A 24,927-nucleotide genomic window follows, 5' to 3' on the forward strand; every position below is an offset into this window, starting at 1 on the left:
GACGCGTAATGGGGTAATCATATCTATCTACTACGGTCGTCAGGATGTAATTAACGTTGGCCCGCAATCTGCAGAGCAACGACGTTGTCTTTTTGCGCTTGATGGCGTAATAGTCATGAGTACGCGCCTGCGCAAACATTCCCGAGACGCTGCAGAAGCGAGGCAGCCCCATCAACATCCTGAAGCCGTTATTATATTGGACACAAAAGGTGCTAATGGCCTTCTGAGTAAAGTTGGACCATAGGCTGCACGTATAGTACATGTGTAGTGTACTATATACCTACTCCACTGGAGTTTACACTTAGAAGTTCATCTAGTTGCTTCATTTAAAAAAAAAACTGAAATTAACAAACAAAACTAAAATTAAAACGCGCGTTTACGGCGCGTCATCGGCGCGTACAAAATACGCCGTGTGGATAGGGTCTTAATAATAAACATCTTATTGATTGTACATGTAATTATTTATGTGTGCAGTTGCGAGGTGTGCCAGCACTGTCATGAACCCGTAAGCCGACACGATAGCATTATCCGCGAGGGTTACAACTACCACGACAAGTGTCATAAATGCTGTAAGTTTCAGGCATTCATGTATTGCAAAAAAGATAGATAAAAAAACAAAACAAATAATAACATCTGAGGCATTCATGTATTGAAATTGCAGAAAAGGAAAAAGAATGAAAAAAAATAATAACTAAGGAATTCATGTATTGCATTTGCAAAGAATAAAACGATTACTTTATCAGCCGTTCATGTATTGAGATTGTAGAAAAAAAAGAATAAAACAAATAATAACATCTGAGGCATTTATGTATTAAAATTGCAGAAAAGGAAATATAATAAAACAAATAATAATAACTAAAGAATTCATGTATTGCATTTGCAAAGAATAAAACGATTACTTTATCTTTTTTTTTTAAATTATTTGTTGCATGACCTGGATACAAAGTCCTTCAGTCGATTACTTCATCCGACTTTCTTATATTGCAATCGCAGAAAAGAAAAATGAATAAAACATATAATAATATCTCTAATTTGACGACATCCGTGGTCAAATGGCTTGTAGATCAGTTTTCACAGTGTCGCCGCCTCTGAGGTCCCGGGTTCGTTCCCTGACCGGGTCAATTAGAGTAAACTAACTTTTAACAGTATTGTTTTGGGTCTGGGTGTTTGTAGTACCGTCGTTATTTCCAATTTCCATATCTCTAGTGCTTTCGTGCTTACTTTGGAATGAGAGCAACGTATGTAATATCGTGTAATAATAAATATTTATTTAGAATTACCCCTTTTAAGGCATTCATGTATTGCAATTGCAGAAAATCAGAGAAACAACCTATGTGATTTTGGAATGTCGCTCCGGTACTATTTGACGACTGATCACTGTGATTTTTTAATAGTGACGTTATTTACCACCCACCTCTAAGCGCTACGGTAGCGTGGCAACACCAACGGGATTCTGAAAGCGTCATTATACTGACGCATAGAGCGCGATACGCTTTCTATGTATACTTACTTATTTGACTCGACCCACAAGCTGCACATGTAAAAAGATTGGGAACACGGGGTGTCGACCCTGGCGTAGAACGTACCGTGGCATGTGACAAAAGCACTTCTGACAGGGATAATATTATTTGATTCTCAACATTGACTTACAAATAAATGGACGACGGGTCTAATACAAAAACCACGAAAAAAATGTCCCAAGTCAACCTATTCGAAATTTAAATTGTAATGTCATCGCAGTATCGCGCTGTTAGTCGAACAAATGAAGACTAAAGCGGAGTTTGACGCTCTGTATACGATTTTAGCGCCTTACAAGTGCGGACACTTTTTAGCGCGGACCCGACGTCCATATAATTGTAAGTCAATGATTCTCAAAGATATAATTTCATTGATCTATTGTAAATGTGCAATTTTTGAAATGAACGATTATATAATTTTTTTATAATTTGATTATATAATTATCAAATCTATATTACTTGATCTACGGATAAATTATAAACGAACTGTATTTCTGTTTAAACCCTTGAGTTCAAATACCAGAAATAAAGACGGAAAGAAATAAAGGGCCATCCATCCCTGGCGACTCATCAATCAAATGGTACTGTTATCACTTTTAAATATCAACCCTCGTTTGCACTGAAATCTCAGATTAGAAAGCTGAAATAGTACAGCGCCAACAACTGACCCGTGTGTACGTCTCCGTATATTCCTATTACTATGGGGGGCTGTTCCATTCGGTGGTATGGGAAAACGGCCAAACATCTAATTACAAAACAAACAAAATCACATTTCATCGGTAATTAAATATTAAATTATGTAACTTTTAAAGTCTCGTCCATTATAGCAAAGCTCAAGTTAAACTGGTTAAACGATTTGAATTGAAACAATTGACGACACCCGTCAATTCGAATTCGGGCTGGCCAATCGGAGCGCAGTTTTCACCGTAATGATAGGGCAGAATGGTTTTCAAACAAATTAAATTTCGTCTCTATTTCTGGTTATAAAACCGATGTATATACTCGATGGTTTAAACATACTAAATTAATATTTGGTATATACATTTATAACCAGTATACCTTTTGATATTGATCTCCTAATTAGTCTTGGTTGCTCGGTTGCGCCCTCCATTAAGTAGGTTAGGTTTAATATATGAAAAGGCCAGAAGAAGTATTTCATTTTATTTAACTTATAAACACATGCTTAGTTTTTAAAATAAGTATCTAAATTTTATTCTTAATGCGCATTTGTCTTAGTTTTGCGGCCCAACGCAATACTATCAAAGTTAATTTATACAAATCAAACATTTTTGCGCAGCTTTGTATATATTAAAATATCCATTGATTTAATTTATTTTTCACTTAACTAACTCGGCAAGACTTTCTTTCTCATTAGAAATCCGCGCGCAAAAACGTTCTGATTTTTGAGGTTTTTGAAATTTGAACTTCACGATGGACTGTGGTGCATCTAACTTTTTCTTTCGATGAAAAAAAAACATAATGACATGTTCAACTTCGCGGTTTGTCGTACATTAATTATGTAATATAACAAATCAGTTTTAATAAACAAAATTAGTTATTGTTGTCAATTTAATGTCAACAATAATAAGAATCAAACGTACCAACGGATTTATATTACATGATTAATGTACGACAAATCGCGTGGTTGAACCTAACTCCTTCGGTTGCTCATGTTTCAATACAAGCACCCGCGTCAAACGATGACTTTGCAGCCTCGCATAACAAATAACTATTATAATTATTAATACAAAGATCGAACATTCAGAAAAAACACTCAGAAAAAATTCCTTCGATCCGGTCGGATTCGAACCGACGTCTTGCATACCGTGCCAGACGCTATACCAACTAAGCCACGGGACGAACCTTTCGATCTTTGTATTAATAATTATAACAAACTAGTGGAGTAATTTCACAAAAAATAATTGAATATCAATTCAATAAAAATTTAATTAATACAGTGAATAGCGACATCTCTCGCCAGGACAGGTAGCTGTAAAGGTACTACCTGGGTGATAAATCTGTAATAGATTTCTCATAGATGGCGCTACGACTAAAAAGTCGTTGAAAGACCAAGTACAAAGACACGACGCAAGCACATAGAAAAATTCGTGAGGTCCGTTGGTTCGTTCCGTGGCTTAGTTGGTATAGCATCTGGCACGGTATGCAAGAAGATGTCGGTTCGAATCCGACCGGATCGAAGGAATTTTTTCTGAGTGTTTTTTCTGAATGTTCGATCTTTGTATTAATAATTATAACAAACTAGTGGAGTAATTTCACAAAAAATAATTGAATTTCAATTCAATAAAAATTTAATAAATAACTATTACGTCTCAGAGAAAGAGGATCAATCATTAAAAAAGATGACCGTTTTGATTTTTTTACCTACTGCTTTTGCAAATTTAAAATGATCATTTAAATCATTGACTTACAAATAAATGGACGACGGGTCTAATACAAAAACCACGAAAAAAATGTCCCAAGTCAACCTATTTAAACGTAGTGGCATGTAAAGGAATATGATAAAGCTAAAACGTTGAATTTAAATTGTAATGTCATCGCAGTACTGTCTAATTCTGCTTGCTTCGCTGTCAGTCGAACAAACGAAGACTAAAGCGTGAATGACGCTCTGTATACGATTTTAACGGCCTATAAGTTCGGACAATTTTTAGCGCGGACCCGACGTCCATATAATCGTAAGTCAGTGATTTATATACATGCACTTCTGACATATGTACACACGATATTTTTCAGTGTATTTACTACTTGTATAATTACAGACGTGTGTAGTGAGACTAATCTGCTAGGTGCGGAAGTTTTCAAAGGAGTGATATTCTGTAACAGCTGTTCCAAGCGCATATTTCAAGGTTGCTCCACTGTCCGACAGTCCAAGAACCAACAGCGGCCCGATAAAACCCGACACAGGTCCTATCTAAGGCCTCATAAAATAAGGTATTTTTAATCTAGAATCTCGCATAAAGCCTTCAGACTCACAGCGACAAGTTTGTGCGAGAGGGCTCATCGAGATTTGGGCCAAGAAGTTTGCGATATCTTTAATTACTATTAAATACTCTGTTACAGACCTTCCGCTTCGGAATTCTCTTATGTGTTTTTTGTTATAGATATTATATAACAGTTGCTGTGCCACTCAGAGCTTTAAATCGCAAAGATGATGCCCGTCACCCCGAGACATAAGTTGACAAGTCCCATGTGCCTGTAATTTGTAAACAGTAATACTGATATTACTGCTTGGCGGCAGAAGTAGATAAGGTGGCAGTACTTCTCTGGACGAACTCTTTCACAAGGATTTCTACAGCTACTGCAGAAGATGGAGTGACTAGTTGGATCTGAAAGTTGCTGCCTCTCCTCGGCTTGCCGCTACCTAGGGAGCGAACTAGTTTATCCAATCGCACATATAAATATGATATTTCGTTTCAGAAATCACTATAAGCTTCGTGATGGCTATAAATATCTCGATAAAAGATCAGACCGGCCAAATTCTAAAGACAAAGCAGTGTTGGAATATGTAAAGTGTGAAACATCTACGAACTCACAACTCAAAAGGAATGCCAGGTATGACAGCATAAAGGATCACTCTCGGGTTATTCGGGTAGTACGGGTTTTTTTGGCACATACATTAGATATAGTACTTGATTAGATTATAGAATGTTTGTCCTGCAGAAAAACCCACACAGCTCTATACGTTTTTCTTTATATGGAAGGAGGGCACGAATGATTTTTATTAATACAAAATCTTCTGTGGACAACGGTTTATTGATATCTTTAATGGAACAATGGCTGGTTTTTTTTTTTTCATCATTTCTCAAATTTTCGTACGTATTTTCAAATATGTTTGTACGCAAGGCTTCTTGATTCATTGAATGAACCCATTACCTTCTGTTCTTCCGGCGGCAAAGCCGTTGACGTCTTCTATGCCAATATAAAAGTGCAACAAAGCGTAGACACATCACAGACGTATTCTAAAGGCGATTGCTGTGTGAATACTGCAGCTATTTGTCGTTTACACGCTTGAAAATATAACGTGTGAAGACCCTGTCTATCCGTTTATAATCGAATGCGTTAGCGTGCAGGGCAATACCGTGTGAACCAAGGCTTAGTGTTCACTGCTGGATTTTCAATTGTGTTATGACGACCTCCGTGGCCTAACACATTGTAATATGGGCGCTGGATGCGAAGGTCATAGGTTCGATTCTCGATAGGACCAAATTAAAATTCAGACTCCGGTATTAAATTCCTTTAGCGCAGTAAGCAGCCATCTCCTGCCTTTTGCTGGACACAGCTGGTCGGAAATAGTAGGCAAGAGAGAGAATCAAGAGAAAAGTAAAGAATACTTGAAAAAATTCCTACTAAGCCATGGAAAGAACCAGCGGAACTTAAGAGTTTATCTATGTGCTTGTTGCAGGTCTACGTTTTTTATTTTTAAATTCCAAGTTACGTTCATTTCTCAATAATAACAACTTTATTCACTCACACTCAAACGCTATGGTAAAATAATACATCATTAGTAAAAAAAAAACACTTAGAAATCTTTGGTGAGTCTGATGTTCTTACTAGGATTCCCTGTATGACGGTTTACCAGACCCTCGCTTCCACAGTTGGACTTCACAAACATAAAAAAAAGATGAACACTGTGAGTCAGTTATAGTAAATTAAAAAGCAAAAGTAGCGTGTGTGTGTTTTTATTGAATGTGCGTGTGTTTGTGTATGTGTGTCAATGTTTAGAAGCTATAACCCTGGCTAAAGTTGAATGGAGATATAGTGATGAATCTGTATGTGAAAGACTTTCCAAAGCCTTTGGAAAACGTTCACAACCTTTGGAAAACGTGTGAAGACCAACAACCACTGGGCAAGCGTGGCGGCCTAAAGCCAAAACCCCCTCCTCGAGTGTCGAGCTCGACAGAGGGGCGTACAGTACATTGATAATAATGACGACAAACTTTCCTTTTACAGCAAAGGAGTAAATGTTCCATCACCAAACATAAGCACGTTAGAAGTAAAACACTATATTAAAGAAGGAGAACTTGATAGAGTAGGAGATACAAAGACCTTAAAGGTGAATTCATAACTTTCACATTGTATGGGCTTTGACGTCTTGATTGTAGGTAGTTAAGTTAGTTGTAGTTTGTAGTTAGTTAAGTTATAGAGTTGACGTACAATCGTAAAGTTTATTTTTGTTTAAATACAAGTTATTATATGGATGCTTATGTGACCGATTGCGACAGAGTTATTAAATCAACTAAATTATAATAAAAAGTGAATTAGTCGATTCACGTAAAGTAGGGCGCAAACTCAGCGTGTAAATCTTGTACGTGACCCGTACACACATTTTAGTAGCCGTAGAGGTCCTTGTGAGAGACATCGTCCAAAGAACTACTGCCACCTTACCTATTTCTGCCGCCATGCAGTAACGTGAGCATTACTACGATCCAACGTCGATCTGTTTTTTACCGACTTAAAAAAGTTCTCAATTCGAGTGTGTCTTTTTCGTACGTATGTTATGCGATATAGTTATTTTTAATACAGTTGCTCAAAACGTGGTATTTTTCGCACTAGTGCTTTTTACTTTTCCAGTTTTTTTTTAATTTACTGTTGTTTTAAGTCTTAAACATAGAACTAAAGAGATTGTATATTTATTTCATATTTATGTGCTTTGTGACGTAAGTCATTCGTCATTACTATACTATATCTATGGAGAGACTGCATTTTTACACCTATGAAGTAAATGCTCCTTAGTAGCGATTATGTAGAAAATAAAGTAATATAAAATAGTAATTTTAATGTGGCTGAATACTGGCAACAGTTGCCATATTGAAAAAAGTCGGCCAAAAAAACCTACCTACCTACTAATTTTTTTCATCGTTTACATTCCCGCCTTTTTCATTAACTTTTTTACGATTTGATTTTGTTATTGACAAAGGAATAAAATGAGGTTTTTTTTAAATACTGTTTTATTTTACTTTCAATGTAGGTTTTTCGCAAATGTATTAAAAAACGTTGTTTGATACACATGCGGATTTGTCATTTTCACTTGTCTCGAGTCTTGACACTCGCCTCTAGCTCGGGCCAAGATGCCTCGAGACTCGTGAATAATGACTAACTTCCGCACTTGTATCAAAATACTTATTTTTATGAAATAAATATACAATCTCTTTAGTTCTATGTTTAAGACTTAAAACAACAGTAAATTTAAAAAAAAATTGGAAAAGTAAAAAGCACTAGTGCGAGAAATCCAACTTTCCGCACGATTTGTAGTGCGAAAAATACCACGTTTTGAGCAACTGTATTAAAAACTCATTTATGAACCGATTTTGATGATTATGTTTTGTTATAAAGAGGGTACTCGGTAGTGGTCCCATTTAAATTTGAAGAAAATATTCCACCTCTAAGAGTGACAAAGTAGGGGATGAATCCGGTTTCTCGCACTATCCGGTAAACGGTTTCAATAAAACTTGGCAAATAGATGTATTTTAACGAACTATTGAGGTTGGTTTTTTTTTTGGTACTCTGTGCTGTGATTATTCGTTTCAATTACAAATATATATAATATAAATATTTTTGGTAGCAGTAGTGCTCCTTGTGAAAGCCTTTTTTGGTGTAGTTGTAATTCAGATGTGCCCTTATTACACCATGGGTGCGAATTAAAATAATTACAGGTAATAAAATGTGATGCCTATGTTTGTTACAGAAAAAATCTACACAGAAAATCGTACATGAAATAAAAAAAATAAGTGTCGGTTAGTGGTTGTACCAATATTCATTATTTCTGTTCATCTATTTTTATTTCTTACGTTTATTACAAAATAACAGGAAAGTGCAAATCTACGCATGTAGTATTGGCATCGAGTATATAACCAGAAATAGAAACGAAACGTCGTTTAATTTGTTTGAAAACTATTCTGCTAAATCATTACTGTGACAACTGCGCTCCGATTGGCCAGCCAGAATTCGAAACAATTGACGGGTGTCGTCAATTGTTTTACTTCAATTCGACCAGTTTAACTTGAGCTTTGCTATAATGGACGAAAATTGCAAAATTACATATTTAATGTTTAATTACCGAAGAAATGAGATTCCGTTTGTTTTGCAATTAGATGTTTTGCTGTTTTTCCCACACTGCCGAAAGGAATGGCCCCCATTGTTAGAGATATTATCTTTATTACAATAAATACAGGATATATTTGGAATATACGGAGACGTACACACAGGTCGGTTATTGGCGCTGTACTATTTCAGTTTTCTAATTTGTGATTTCATCGCAAATGAGAGTCGATATTTAAAAGTGATATAAGGCCCATTTACCTAATGAGTTGCCAGGGATGGATGTCTCTATTTCTGGTTATATACTTGATAAGTATTGGTAGAAAGGCGAGTTTCGAAACTGATGATGAAGTCCATGATGGCACAGCATGCCCAACTAAATAGTAATAATTTTTTTGACGGCTTCCGTGGTCGAGTGGCTTGCACACCGGTTTTCATAGTGTCGCCATCTCTGAGGTCCCGGGTTCGATCCCCGGCCGGATCAGTATAGAAAACTAACTTTACTATATTGTCTTGGATCTGGGTGTTTGTGGTGTTCGTTACGTGTGAGTTGTCCATAAAAACGACTACACAAAAAAAAATCTTTATTATGCACGACAATGATCCATGAAGTATTAAGAACAATAAACTATATTTAGTTAGTAACAATAAACGAAACAGAGCGCTTGCTGGAAGTTGTCTCACAATTATTTTTATTTAACCATTAATTTATAACTCACTTATTGTTAAACGTAGAAAATCTGACTTAAACTGTAATATAAAAAAAAAATATCCAAAATAATGCCTACAAAGCAGGTACACATTTACTTGGTTTAGGCATCGCAATTACACATTAGATTCTAATATTAAAATGTATAATAGCTTTACTATGAAAATTGTAGCTTTGTTTACATTTGTTTTCTTTGTATATTATATTAGATTAAGTTTTATATATAAATTTATCTTTATCTTTAATTAGGTTAGTACTTAAATTCTACTACTTAAATTCTATTTTGTACTTATCATTAAATGCTGCATCATGGGGCACTCAGTTTAATAAAGACGACGACTTCTTCCGTAAGAATACCATGAAGCTGTCGACGCGAGCTTCAGTAAACATGTCGGACGCCCTGCAGAACCGTGGCAGCCGCAGCAGCGTTCTGAAGGCGTTGTTAGGCGATTGTCAGATTGCCCCGCACCATACGCGGTGTGCGGAGCTGCAGAAGTATCTTAGTTTGTATAGAAAATACGTACTTATTCGCACTATCATTTTTTTCTCTACTACCGTGCAGAAGGACATCTTCACGGTACAGTCGTAATGAATCTGGAGGTCGACAAATTTATATTTCAAATTGAAAATCGCCCAGCAATTTGGAACATGAACTGTGAAGAATACAGTAGCCGCGTCCAAATAAAAATAATAATAACGCACATACTCAACATATCTCTGCACTAGGGAAACCCTGTGTCGCGGGTAACATGGACACACACATAGACAACCACAAATTACACCCAAACTCACGAGAGAAATAAATGTAGGCCATACAAATATTTCTCCCAGCCCGAGAATCGAACTTGGGACCTCTGCGTGGCAGTCCGGAATGGTAGCCGTCCGGCCCCACGGAGGCAGTTATAAAAAATAAGGCAATGGGAACAGGTGGCAATTATATTTACGAAAGATAATACTTCGCACGGGGTGGTTTTATTTGTGTATACGAGTACAAGAACCAAATGGTAAAACTCCAGCGTCCTGAATGAGTTCTGTATTATTATCCATTTTTGTCAAAGAAGGATTTCAGCTATCTCTCTCGTGACCAACTGCGAAGTCAGCTTTATGTAGCGCGGAGCCACAGTACCGCCGCCCCCGCGCGGAGCAAACCGCATGTTGACGCAGATGTGCATCTCCGTCACCGCACGCGTGATACCTCGTCCCGCACTCAGCTGCCTGGTGGTGGCAGTGTGATAATCGCCTTACATTAGGGCCCTGAGCGAGCTTTGGGTGTAGCTGGCCCACAGGACACATGCATACAGTGACATGTAACAGGCTCCGGAGGGAGTGACCTTCACCTCCAAATCGAGCAAACTTGCGAGCCAATATGTTCGCCCGCACCGACAGTGTCCTGTGCTCACGTTCTATGTCCATATTGTCCTTGAGGTCGTCGGTAATATATATTTAGAACATGATACTCTTCAATGGAGTTCCATTGATTATTATAGGAAGCACATTTTCAAGACTGTTTTTACCGGCAACCCCAAAGGCCTATCTCATATACTTCTAACAAAATAATGCCTATTCACTCTCGCCTTAAAAAGGCCAAAGTTACACTTTTCATGAAACAATTCCAACGCCGTACGCCATGTCATTCATAATATACGAGTGGAACTCCAGCTTATTAGGATACTATCGTGTAATCTAAAATGTTTTACTGGAATTTGTTATCTCAAAGATTTACAGTTTTAAGGAAGAAATACGTTTACAATCACTACTGAGACGTTAAATCCAGAGACAATTCTTTTTTCAAGTGCTAAAGACGAAGGCACCTAAAGTTCTTTTTAATTTGAAAAATGTCAGTTACACAGATTTTTCTTATGAATAAAAATTAAACTAAATAAGATATGTAAAAAAACCGTATAAATACTTAATTCCGCTAAAAATATCGATTACGTCAATTAATGACAAGGACAGCAAAATTGTAAATCTCATTAAATCGATATCTCCAATGAACATTACGCCAATCTAATTTTTGGACCAGGAGGTCGATTCAGAACCTTACGATAACTCAGTTGTCGACCGATTCGATTTGACATCGTACGATTTCTTTTCATTTTTTATTCACAACACCCGTATCGCACTGTCGTATTCGAAACCGAACCGAAATGACGTCAGACCCGTGCGATTTCGCACTTCAAACTTCTCAACCGGCAAAGGTTACAAACGTTATTCAGAGTTACCGAATGAACGTTACCGAAAGTCCTATTGTTTACAAAGCACGAATGTAATATGGAAATTTCTTATCCGAATCGAACATTTAACTCGAATCTTCTGAATAGCTCGGAAAGCGCCTACCGATTCGAAAACGATACCCATTTGAACAAATACGGTTAAAATATCGAAGAGTTCTGATTCTGTTCTGTTTAAGTTTTGTTTTCAAAAAATTCGTTCTTTGTTTTTTTCCAATTCTGTTGTTTCATTATTTAAAAAAAAATTTGGCTGTTTACAAAAATAACAGAAAATAACCAAAAAATAAAGTTGACACAGTGTTCATTGGAGGTATCGAAACGCCTTTTTGTTTTCAACAGAAATGGGTGTAATAACAGACGTGACACAACAACTCTTAAAACAAATCAATTGCCAATATGCGGATTGGACGTGAGTATCATCAGAAGTCTGTACCAGGCTGATTTTATACGTCTCATGCAGGGCATGGGTCTCCTCTCAGGCGAGGGTTTTGGGCCACACATCAATAAATACAGAAGAAGTGCTTAGTGGGCGTGGTACGCGCGCCAACAGTACGCGAAGTTCCGCAAATTTGAGCTCAGTCTGCCATTTTCGCTTTGTACTTTATATTAGTGTCAATTATCTCACTAAATTGTGGAAACATACCTTCTGCTTCTTTGGAGAGCAAAAAAGATTGCTCCAGCATCCATGGCGGTGTTTCATATCATCGTTTAGTCCTATTTCATTTAATTTTAAAATATACCATTTTCTGTTCATCGTTATAGAGTTTTCGTTAAAAGACTCGAAAGTAAACCTTATATAGCTACAATACGGTGGACTTTTTTTGGAGAACGCTAAAAGTTCGTCGTCTCATAGCCTTTCAGCTATAAAGTCAGAAGAGCGATCCCGGATTCAAACCCACGGCCTCTGCTTGACGGTAGACCAAGCCATTAGGGTGCTAACAAACTGACTGCATGTTTACAGTTAATGCGTGAAATCGTAATCAACTTCATGCAGGCGAGACCACGACTGCATTAAAGTTTATAACGACTTCACGCCAGTTCACGCATTAATTGCATAGTCGATCTCGGCTGCATGAAGTCGGTTTCAACTTCACACATTAACTGCAAACATGCAGTCAATCTAGATGTGGTCTGGCCCTATGCTCTCATTCTCCATCCTACAGCGTCCGACCAAACAATTACTGTCAAATAAGAAATACTCTACCAAATTTAACGTCCTTTGGTTTGGTCGAGTATTGCTTATTTGACAATAATTGTTTCGGACGGATGTGGGAGTTTTTAAAATGTTCTGTATTCCAGAAGTAGCAAATACGACCCACCTGCAAAACATCACAAAAAGAGAGGTGACGAAAAAAGAAATAGAGTAAGCTATTTATTATTTTAAAGAATAAGGAACTAACATTTTATATTCGGTTATTCACAAACTTACAGTAATAATGGGAGCTGAATATTTCTTTTTTAATTTCAGACAAAGAACATGTGCAGTGACCTAAGAATTGCAGGTATGTAACTTTGTATCAGTTTATAATGAATTTAAACAGTATAAAAACGCGCTAGATCGCGCCGCTGTCCAGCTGCTGGGACTGCTACGGACCACTTTCCCAGTGTACCGCGTCTGTGTGTCCTGACCTTAACAAGCGAACTTTTCTAAATTAGTTCCTGTGTTGTTTGAGCTGTCTGGCACATATTCGAAACGCGGCGAATGAAACTTTTAATACAAATATCAACGAAAGGAAGCACAGGAAGTCTGAAAATAGGACTAAAAATACCTTAGGTTATTGCGATCTAACTGCAATAGTCTGTCTTTTTTGAAGACGGAGTAAAATGACAGTTCAATGCGCAAAAGTGTTGCTCGCAATGTCGATAAACATTCTATCGACTATCGACTGAATATTGGTCACCAAATGGAATACATAGCCGAACTTGTTTCATTTGAATCATCCTCGACCCATTATTCATCCAATTACTGAACACACGTTCATTTGAATTGTCAATTTTTGTATGTTATACATATACACACTGTATTTAGAACTGTTTATGAAAAATGGAAAGAGGAGACATATTTTAAAACATTCACAATTGAGTCATTTTTGGCAACATTTTATCTTCTTTCCCAATCCATCGATAAGACTATCGATAGCAACTACATAACTATTTAAAATTTTATACAAACATTTAACCCTGTAAATGTAATTTTACTCCGTCTTCAAAAAGGACAGACCACAGGTTTTTTTATGATATCAACTGACGGGACGAACAAGTCGTGCGCCTGATGGTAAGCGACTTACCAGTCCATAACACTTACAGTGCCGGTCAAAGCTAAAAATGGCAAAGATCTGAGGGGCATTGCTACTTTCACATTAAGATATAAGTTGAAAAGTATCATGTGTGTGTGTGTGAAACCGAAACGTAGTAATGGTCACATTACTGCTTGGCGGCAAAAATAGGTAATATAGCAGTGCTTCCCTAAACGAACTCTTCCACAAAGAGGTCTTGCTCAGACTTCTCTCTCTACTCAGACCAGATTCAGAATCAAATTAGAAAAGTTAATTTCCCAAATTGGTCCCACCGGAAATCGATCCCATGACCTCCTAACCTAGCGCCCACAGCACAAACCGTTGGGCCACCGAGGTCGTCATTAAAACAAGAAAAATTGCGCTTCAGCGTAGAGTTAAGCAGCAGCGTTGTCAAGGAAGTGTGCTGCCAATTTACCTATTTCTGCCGACAAGCAATAATGTTAGCATTACTGCGTTCCTGTTTTGAAGGGTAAGGGTGCTGGTGAAATTACAGGCACATGGAACTTGTCAACTTATGTCTCAGGGTGACAGGCGCAGTGGCGGTGCCTCTCAGATATTGCTGCTTACTTACTTACTTACCTATTTCGCTAACTCAGCAACCCGAAGTTAAATCTTGGCATCCGATACGAGTTGGTGCCGGCGCGCCCTGTCTTGTGCATTCTCTTCCTAGTTCACTGCGTGTAGGGCGCGTTTTTCTTCATTTCGAACCTTCTTCGGTATTCCAGAGGGTCGTCGGCTACTAGGAAGTCACATGTAGGCCCTTTTGACCTGGCATCCGGTTGTCTGAGTCAACGGAGTCTTGCGACCTTGATTTTTCTCTCTATTATGCACAGATACGATGTCCTCCAGCTCCTGGAAGTCTACCACGAAATACGATACTACGTGTCTGCTTCCGCAACGAAACTCATACGTAGTATATAACGATGGGTCCTAAGTATAGGCAATACTAACAACCCACTAACTGCCTCCGTGGCCGAAAGGCATCGAGTATATTACCAGAAATAGAGGCGAAATGTCATTTAATTTGTTTGAAAACTATTCTGCCATATCATTACTGTGACAACTGCGCTCCGATTGGCTAGCCCGAGTTCGAAACAATTGACGGGTGTCGTCAACGGGTGTCGTCAACTGTTTCACTTTAAATCGACCAGTTAACTTGAGCTTTGCTGTAATGGACGAAAATTGCAAAATTACATATTTAATATTTAATTACCGATGAAATTTGATTCCGTTTATTTTGTAATTAGATGTTTTGTTGTTTTTCCCACACCACCGAATAGAACAGCACGGCATTGTTAGTGATATTATCTTTATTATAATAAATACAGAACATTTTCTGGAACATACGGAGACGAACACACAGGTCAGTAGTTGGCCTGTCTATATTTCAGGGCAAACGAGAGTTGATATTTATAAGAGCTGTATCGCTAATACGTTACCAGGAATATATGGCCCTTATTTCGTCTCTATTTCTGGTTATATACTCGATGCCGAAAGGATACCATGCCGAATTGCCACGCAGAGGTCCCAGGTTCGATTCCCGGGCCGGGAGAAATATTCGTAAGATCTACATTTATTTCTCTCGTGAGTTTGGGTGTAATTGGGTTGTCTATGTATGTGTCCATAGCACCCGCGACACAGGGTTTCCCTAGTGCGGGAGTTTGTTGAGTGTGTGCGTGAGTGTGTGCGTTTTAAATCTACAAGGTAGCGTTAAAACAAAATCAAACATATTCAAGGAAACCTCAAAATACAATCTTGAAAATTGTGATTTTTTGCCCTGGCCTTTATACATGGGACCCATAGATCTGTCAGTTTTACGATGAAAGTAATGTCAAAATACGAAAGCTATCATTTGATGTTCGAAGTAAGGATTTATATCAAATTACGATCTTCGTACGCGTTTCGTGGTAGCCTCCAGTCCGATACGAAAGTAAAATGATGATCGTTGCTTCGTATTTCGTGGTAGACCTCCTGTTTCTTTCGGATATACCTGTTAGTTATGATTTTCATTTTAATTCGCAGCGTTCGTGTGTCTTCTTTACGCAAATTTTTATAAGTATCAATGTACTGGTTTTCCACAGAAGTCTAATAGGACATGTTTTTTCCAGAACTGGGAATGTCAACAGAATTAGCCAACATGGCGCTTCGAAAACCATCTACAACACGTTTTACCACTGGATCCCATTTTAAAGGGTAAGTGTAAGAGCGGTGACACACGGGCGTTGCGTCGTCGCAACGCTATGATTGCAAACACGGAAGAAAAAAACAATATTAGATTACTATCAGAACCTCTGTCATACTCGATGTAATTATCTCTCAAATAGATCTTTTGAATAAAAACTTTATTTATTTGATTAAAAATTATTACGTAAATTATTGAATACAAATACAAATACAAAATTATTTATTTTTTCTACTCACAAAGCTACAAGACGCGTATTAAGAATAAGGTACTTAGAATTAGTTACTTTTGTGAGAGATTGGAGCCTAAACTAGGAGTATCCTGTATGACAGGTCTCCAAGCACCCACCCTGCGTGACTACATTAAACATTACATTAACCTTAGAGCTAAGTCCAAACTCAAGGTACCATTTCGTTTAACCAAGGTAAACGACTCTTTTATGGGGAACAGTATACGATTTAAGATTCCGGAGCATACATTAAGATTAGTTAAGTTTAAAACCTTAATTAAAAATATTTTATCTACACACATACCATAAACTCTCTATGTGTTCAAAAACCGCAAATTACGACCAGCACAATAGGTAAACTGTTTTGTTAGAACAAATTTATTATGACTGGACCTCAATTCTAATATCAGTCGAGGTGAAGTTTTATTCGAAATGAAATGTCAATAGGAAACCAATTTTGACAATTTCACACGTTACTTGATATCGAACGATATGATACTTGGAGCCGATTCTAGTTTGTCTAAAAATAAAAACTACGGTTGTGTAACATGCGTGAGAAAAGTTTTTATTTGCCGCCATTTCGCCAGTCGTAACATGCTGTTCCTGAACACATCACAGAGAGCTTATAATGTGTGTGTAGATAAAGCACTGTATGTAACTGTACATACTCATAATCAGGCATTAAAACACTCGTGTGATGTTTTTATGAAACTCACCTGTCGGCTCGTTTTACAAACGCTATACCAACTAAGTCACGGAACGAACAAGCGGATCTTACGATTTTTTTTGTGTTTGTTGCAAACCTTTGTTTACGGTTTTAATGGTAGATGACAAATCTATTTCTTCACTTTAAGTTGAATATTTTCTAGAAGTACCAGGAGTATTCAACTGAGCCCAGCACCTTCAAATAACCGTTTCAAATAGCAAAAAATAGTATCTTTTAAAAACATTTAAAATTAGTTAACGTGTTGGACTTATCGGAACTTACCCTAACGATGCATAGCTGAAATATCATTAAACAATATCATTATTCTAAAACTGGGTTAGTTAGCGGATGGCAGATGTGGCGTGTGCACTAAAGACAAATCATTATTATATTCACATACACTAAACTTAATTTGAATTTTAATTACAGGTCCAGAACAAAACCAATGGACTCTCGTCGATTATCTGGTCTATCCGTTCTGTCATCATCGGCTGACAACCTCGAAGGTTGGATCGAATCCTCCTACAATGAAAGACGTCTTAACTGTAGAAGGTAACTGATGACGTCACCAATGTATAGACCTGGTAATATTAAGTAGAGTAGTATTTTCAGTATTTGATGCCTTAACCTTAATAGCACATTGTATATTAAGGACGGAATATAAGAAACATCGAGTATATAACCAGAAATAGAGACGAAATGTCATTTAATTTGTTTGAAAACTATTCTGTCAAATCATTACGGAGACAAGTGCGCTCCGATTGGCCAGCCCGAATTCGAAACAAATGACGGGTGTTGTCGATTGTTTCACTTCAAATCGACCATTTTTACTTGAGCTTTTCTATAATGGACGAAAATTACATATTTAATATTAATTACCGATGGAATGTGATCCCGTTTGTTTTGTAATCAGAAGTTTTGCTGTTTTTCCAATAACTACTTCAATCACTTTCAAATATCACCGAGAGTTAATATTTAAAAGTGATATAAAGCCCATTGACCTGAAGAGTTGCCAGGGCCCCTTATTACATCTCTATTTCTGATTATGCACTCGACGATAAGAAATTACTAACGAGGGTCTATTAGAATCTAGATAGAGCTTTAATACTCGAGTTTTGTATTTTTTACCGTCCGTGAAACGTCCGTCCGTGTTTTTCATAACATTTGCGAGGAAATAAATACTTACAATGTTTATTACTTGTATTAATTATTTATTTATTTAAACACTTTATTGTACCACAAAGTAACTTACAAATTTACAGAAACAATTTAAATATTTGTGTACAAAGGCGAATAATTAAACAAATTAATGAATAAATATGGTTCACAACACAACAATTATGAATTTTGCAAATGGCGGGTTTCTCGTTTTTTTTTAATCAACAGATGCCTAGCTATTCTTCCATAGATAATGCAACTCGAGCTAAAATTTTGTAAAAAGCCAAAAATTTGATAAAATTTACAGAAAATAATTAAAATTAATTATAAGAGATTCTTAATAATAAGTATTCAAGTAGAATGTGACTGAATTTAGATAACATTTTAAACGAATGTTTTAATTTTGAACTTAAGTAATCTCCTTGCTTGAACTTGTACCTGAACTATGTAAGGAAGTATGTCGTGCTACAAATTAAAAAAACCCATACCGACCATGGCTGTAATGAGAATATAAAAGGCCCGAGGGTTAACCGCGGGAAAACTTTTTGTAAGTGCGTATAATTTTACCTCCATGTCACTTGAATGAGGTCACCAATAGAGCATGCATAATGCCTATTCACTCTCGTTTTAAAAAGGCCCAAGTTGTAACGTTCCAGGAATAAGTCTGCAGGCAAGGAATTCCAATTGAAATTAAAACAATTCCAAGTTAAGCAATGGCTACTTAACGTGCATAAATCACAATGTTGATGGACTAAATTATTGTAATTGCAAATCATTTCTTGTTTTATTTTAAGGTTCTTAGTTTATTTGTCACCTGTTTAAAAGTATATAAGAAGTTGAAACCTGTTCCAGTGCCGTTTGTATCCGGTATTTAACATTCTTTTACTTGTAATATATAATTGTCAGCAGCGGATGTCCATGTATGAAGATGGAACCTGAAAAGCAGCATGTAGTGCTGAGGCTTCCTCCTTTCCATTAGCACTAGATTCCACATTTCCGAAACTGTTAACATTTTTATTGTAAATGTGCTTATTGAATAAATGTCTTATTAAGATTAATTATTGTTCCTTAGTCACATTTCAAGTTAAAGTCTAGTCTAACACATGTGTTCCCCGGACAGAAAAATCACTCCATCCGCCTCACCCTTATTTTTGAGCAGGGATTGAAAACCATTTTATGTATCGAAATTATTTCTAAACCAATATAAAAATATAAGAATCCTGACACATTCTATAGCCGTTCGCCATATAAATATGAAAGCGTAACGCTTCGTGTGAACCCTTCGAATATCAACAACATAAGGGTGAAATCCTAACCTACCTACGTCTAGACCCCCGGTTATGAAAAGGGGAGGGTGAAATTAAATAGAGCAATTTCCATCGCTCATTCTTCGTGATATAACCTGTAGTATACCGATAACCATACAACTTTACGGCGGTGATCAAGGCTCTGCAACCTCTATGAAATCCAAGTCAAGGTGGCCAATTGGTATTTATTTTTGTTATTACGATAACCCAGTGACAGAAATGATAATGTCAGTTGTTGTCAGCGCGGCAACGCCAAAGAAAAAGCTATTCATTGTCCTGAACAAAATTTCAAATTAAATGTCATGGCTTCCTTTTATTTAAGACTCTATGTTATATAGAAGAAAACAATCCTTATAATTGAGGCTTTCGATAAGTGTAGTAAAATTACAGATTTTTTTTCACATTTGGCGGGTTCGATTCCCGGCTCAGACAGGTGATAAATATTTTTGAATGCAGTTCGAATTGTTTTTTAAATCAAAATAAAGTCTTCTTTCAGTAAAATTGTCTATCTACGGTATTTAAGGTATTTTCCATAACCGTGTGACACCTTGTATAACATAAAGCCATATTGCTAATACAATTACATGCAGTCGAATTGTCACTTGTCCTTGAAACTGAAATTTTAACTGAAGTCATTCTGTTTCAGAAACACATTGGGAGAACTTTTGAGAAATATACTGAGGATCCCTCTTGCATACTGTAAGTTGATCTACCATTTTATGGAATCTGGTGATAATGTATACTTCGTTTCAATCCATTTTAAACAAGAAGTAATGACCCGACCATGCATTTAGTGATGGCCAATTGTAATGCCAACTACAAACCGATTAATTAACTGAATGAATAGATTTGTTTGATTAAGTCATAGCGTACTCAGTAGATTTTATGCAGGAATTTAAGATACAAAAACGCTGAGTACGAATCATTCGCGGTGGGTCTCAAATGGATTCGTGTAAGCCATTTTTCGACATGTGCAACATCCTACCTTACTCTATTTGTTGGTCTATTTGTCCAGAAACTTTAGTCATATTTTAAATTCGCTCGCGAAAAAAAAATTACTAAAAAAAGGAACCGTAGAAATTTAAGGCATACAATGGTTAACTCGGGCAATCATACCTCAGTATTTTACCACAAAAGCTTTTATGTAATGTCGGTTTAATGTACAACAGCATTCCGTATAAGTAAGTTAACCTTAGAGCTAAGTCCAAACTCATGGTACCACGATTTCGTTTAACCAAGGTAAACAACTCTTTTATGGGGAACTGTATACGTTTTTACAATAAGATTCCGGAGCATATATTAAGTTTATCATTTCCTAAGTTTAAAAACTACATTAAAAATATTTTGATCGAAAAATCATATTGCAAAGTTGAAGACTACGTGTTAGATAAAGATGTATGGAAAGACGACATGGCTCCAGAATCCACACAAATTTGATTCAAAGTGTATTCCATAGCATTTAAGTTTATTTGAAAAGAGCAATCCCTAGAGTTTCTTGCTCGTTCTTCTCAGGGAGGTCAGCGTAGTGAACGAGCAGTAGCTTAAATGGGACGTTTTCAAGTGTAAATTTATTTTACCTATGGAATAAATAATCTTTGACTTTGACTTTGACTTTGTACTAAACTTTATCCTAGTGTAGAAGAGTTTTTTGACGACAATAACAAATTTGGTGCCTAGGGATGTGACATGTTTATTCATAATTGTTTTCTTTTTCTCATATTGTGTATGTAATTTAATTTTATTTTGTGACATTTAAATAATATTATAAACCTTAACTAGACCATAGAGCACAAACCAATGTAATATTTTAAGAACTTATGTAATTACCTATAGTTATGCGATAAATATGTTCTTATTCTTACTCTCATTCGTAGTAATTTTATTGTATTGCATTATGGAGTAATTTCACATAAAAACAATTGAATTTCAATATAATAAATATTTCAATATAATGAATAGTGACGAAATATCATAGGTTTCTCATAGATGGCGCTATGGCAAAAAAGTCGTTGAAAAACCGTTGCATTTACAAAGATACGACGCACATAGAAAAATTCGTGAGGTCCGCTGGTTCGTTCCGTGGCTTAGTTGGCATAGCGTCTGGTACGGTATGCTAGAAGTCGTCGGTTCGACTCCGGCCGGATCGTAGGATTTTTTTCTGACTGTTCGATCTTTGTATTAATAATTATAATAATCATAGCTGTTTTCCTTATATATCCTATAAAAGCATATTTAAAATTTCCGTAATCTTAATTTTACATCCTCCTTCAAATCCTTATACTTAGATACCCGTTCGAGTGCGATTAAAATTTTGATTTACTAATCATTTACAAAATTTTAATTGAATGAACTGATTTTTTTTTCGTACAGCACTGTGCAACCATAGACAGGTCTGTATAGTTGAAATATAACCTCACTTTTGGGTACCCATTTTTCAAACACGATTTTACGATGCTATTCAAATGAAAATTGTTGAAAAAAGTGATGAGATATCAAGTCGAAAAGTGTTACTTATTCGATTTAATGTGTGACTGCTATAGAATTTTAACCAAACAGTTTTGTTTAAAATGGAATGGAACAAACTATAAAAATATTTTGCTAACGTCATTGACACCATGTCCTTAAACAAACTACTACACACACCGGCGCATTTAGCAGAACACTACTAAAAATCGTGTCAACCGACTTCAAAAAGAACGAGGAGGTTCTCAATTCGCCTGTATTTTTTGTGTGTATTTTACGCGATTACATTTGTGAAACGAAGCAGTGATCCCATTCAAATTGATTGTATTGTATTGTATTGTTAGTGTATTCGCGTATCACACTATGCTTTATCATACCAAGAGCACGATATATAATTTTAGAGTTTAAGATATAATCCCATGACATGTTTGCTTTATAAAAATTTTAATTTCTTTATTTTATTTCAGTCAAGAATCAGATCATAGCTAAAAGTTCTCTCATTAGTGTCCTGATGAGTACGAATGAAGACAGCTATAAGTAAGTTAAGCTCATTCGTTATCCATTATAACGGAGAAGGACAAGGGAATATGAAACCAAATCATTTATTTCGGACACAACAAATCCATATACAATTACAAAAGTACAATTAAAAATTAGAAATAAATAAGTTAAAGGACGTTGCCCACAATCAGACTCGGTTAATGGATGTTTGCGTACAAACACCACATTATTTTTAAATTATGCAGTTATAAAACACCTTTTATTTTATGTAAAAAAATATTGAAAATCCATGGCGTTGACATGTAACAGGGCAATCAAAATTTGATGTTAAACATATTTTTAACTCTATGAAAACCCTGGTTAGGTATTTGTAGTTCAGACATCTGTCAAAATAAATATCGTTACACTCACGCGCAAACCTTGCACTGTCAATTATATGCCATGACCATTATTGTTGGGGCTGGTTGCATTCATGCACTTGTTACCTCATCCTCCGCAATCCTTCGTCATTCGTCGTTGCTTCTGTGCGTTTACACAGTTTCTATTGTGTTTTTCCCACTATGGAGTGCACGTATTTCACGCTCAAAATTGTTAACTGTGTGATAAACAGTGATTACAAAATACTCGAATAGTTTTGCACTAACATAAAAAATTCCCAGTACCCTCAGTAATGCGACAATTATAAAGTACACATTTCTCTGTAAATCCAACCATATACCATTTCCGTACGCCGTGGGTATTGTTTTCGTAGATCGGTGGGCCATGACCTTTAGAAATTAGAAACTAATAATAAATATAAATAACATAAAATTGTAAGCAAAATAAATAACGTAAAGGGAACAAAACTCGCGTGTCGCGCGTCGCGCGCGTAGTGTCTAGCTACACACCTGTCCATTGCTGCTGCAGTGCCACTCAGAGCTTTAAACCGCAAATTTAATATTAACGATATTAGTCAGAGCGAGAAAGTAGCCAGGAATAGAGATCCGTGTGAAAGAGTTCGTCCACCATATAAACTTAATATTGATTAAATATAGTTTTTTAAACAATTCAAATCCGTTGTTCTTGTTGTATTCTTATTAAAGAACACTCTTTTCTTCCAGTACTTTATTCCAAAAAATAAAAATATTGTTTGGCGAGGAAGCAAAGCGCAACGTACCCCGTAAGTCCTTTTAAATGAGATTAAATTAATTTGTATTTAAAAATAACATGACCTGTAACTGTATCCACGTTAACGCGACCTCTCACTGCCTGTGATTTTATCGATCACCACACTACCGCACTCCGACGCAACATGGTAAGAGACTCATCCGTAGCAGCGTAGACACATTCGTAGCATGAATCAATGCAGTTTGTTATACGCCTTCTAGTACACACAATATCTCACACACACGAACTTAAAGATTGTAACACCAATGTTTTATATTATTAGAGACACTTTGTTAGAGAAAGAATAAAGATTTATGTAACAATCACAACACGCCATTGGTTCAATCGCGCCACTGAAGTATTGCCAATGAAATACAATGATCGAATGAAATTAACTAGTTAATGCATTCTATTGCCATAGCATTTGTATGGCTCTAAAAGGCTTTCAACTTATTGAGACTTTCGGTACTTACTTACTGCTATCTTAGCATCAGCACTGAACTTTGTGCTTTCACATCAGTGAGACTGTTGGGTCCTTATCCGCATGAACTACCTATTTGTTTTTGCCTTTTTGTATAATATATGCCTTGTCCACGAAGTCTGCGTCTCAATTTTCTACGCACCCCCTCCGCTGACCACGCTATATTTATTATTATTATTGTAGCGAAAAAATGAGGAAACTATGCATGGGGATGGGTTGTGATGCTGTAATCGGTTAATTATTATTATGAAAAAGCATCAGCCTTGCGGGGAAATCTGCAAAACCACACTGTGGGAGACCGCCTTTAGAATTCAAAGCCAACGAATTAATGATTTCAAGAAGCTTTAAGATTTTATTTGAAAAGGGTTGCTATTCTAAACTATCTTATATTAAAAAGATTTTATTTCATTTTGAAGGTGACCAAAACTTTAGACCATCCAATAGTATTACGATATTCCTTGCTGCTCTGTCAAATCTTATACCCTGTTGAAATGCAAGTAGCTTTTTTTATTAAATGAAATAGGACTTTATTCATCAAACACACCCACCCATATAGATAGAATATTACACGATATTATGGAGTAATCAATTATGAGCTAAATTATGAAAAGGACGAAGGCTCAGTATAATGCTGTTTTTCAGTCTGTGTTCTCTGTCGGATATTGTCGGAACATAATTTTGAACAAAACGACTACAACAAAACAAACACTTTATATTGTCAAACTGCAATTGTTTTAGCTAGAGATGTTAAAATAAAATATTTTTCTTTTAGATCGTGCTGTAAAAAGGCTTTATTCAACAATAAATCGACGAAAAATACCATACAAGCTTGGCTGGTAATTATAATTTATTTAGTTACAGTTTATACAATTACGTCAATTCATCAAAAGACGAATAAAATTTAACTTTCGTTCAAAAGTGCCTGAAAGAAAAAAGAAACTTAA

At 36.3% G+C, this 24,927-nt stretch overlaps 1 protein-coding gene across 1 annotated transcript in view; it reads left to right on the top strand.

Annotated features, from left to right (window-relative positions):
* Positions 1–474: 474 nt before the first annotated feature.
* The window catches only part of LOC113232203, a 34,165-nt gene continuing 9,712 nt past the window's right edge, over positions 475–24,927 (top strand). Inside the window, exons 1-14 of the mRNA XM_026466846.1 lie at positions 475–569; positions 4,295–4,466; positions 4,953–5,087; positions 6,486–6,588; positions 8,221–8,269; positions 11,853–11,922; positions 12,813–12,876; positions 12,982–13,015; positions 15,919–16,003; positions 17,357–17,479; positions 20,039–20,091; positions 22,323–22,392; positions 23,457–23,515; positions 24,756–24,819. Of these exons, the coding sequence (XP_026322631.1) occupies positions 11,855–11,922; positions 12,813–12,876; positions 12,982–13,015; positions 15,919–16,003; positions 17,357–17,479; positions 20,039–20,091; positions 22,323–22,392; positions 23,457–23,515; positions 24,756–24,819 (620 nt within the window). The 5' untranslated portion in view covers positions 475–569; positions 4,295–4,466; positions 4,953–5,087; ... (1 more) ...; positions 8,221–8,269; positions 11,853–11,854. The remainder of the gene's footprint in view (positions 570–4,294; positions 4,467–4,952; positions 5,088–6,485; positions 6,589–8,220; positions 8,270–11,852; positions 11,923–12,812; positions 12,877–12,981; positions 13,016–15,918; positions 16,004–17,356; positions 17,480–20,038; positions 20,092–22,322; positions 22,393–23,456; positions 23,516–24,755; positions 24,820–24,927) is intronic.

This window comes from Hyposmocoma kahamanoa, unplaced genomic scaffold, assembly GCF_003589595.1.
Source record: "Hyposmocoma kahamanoa isolate Upper Pololo Valley unplaced genomic scaffold, ASM358959v1 67, whole genome shotgun sequence".
NCBI classification, from domain to species: Eukaryota; Metazoa; Arthropoda; class Insecta; order Lepidoptera; family Cosmopterigidae; genus Hyposmocoma; species Hyposmocoma kahamanoa.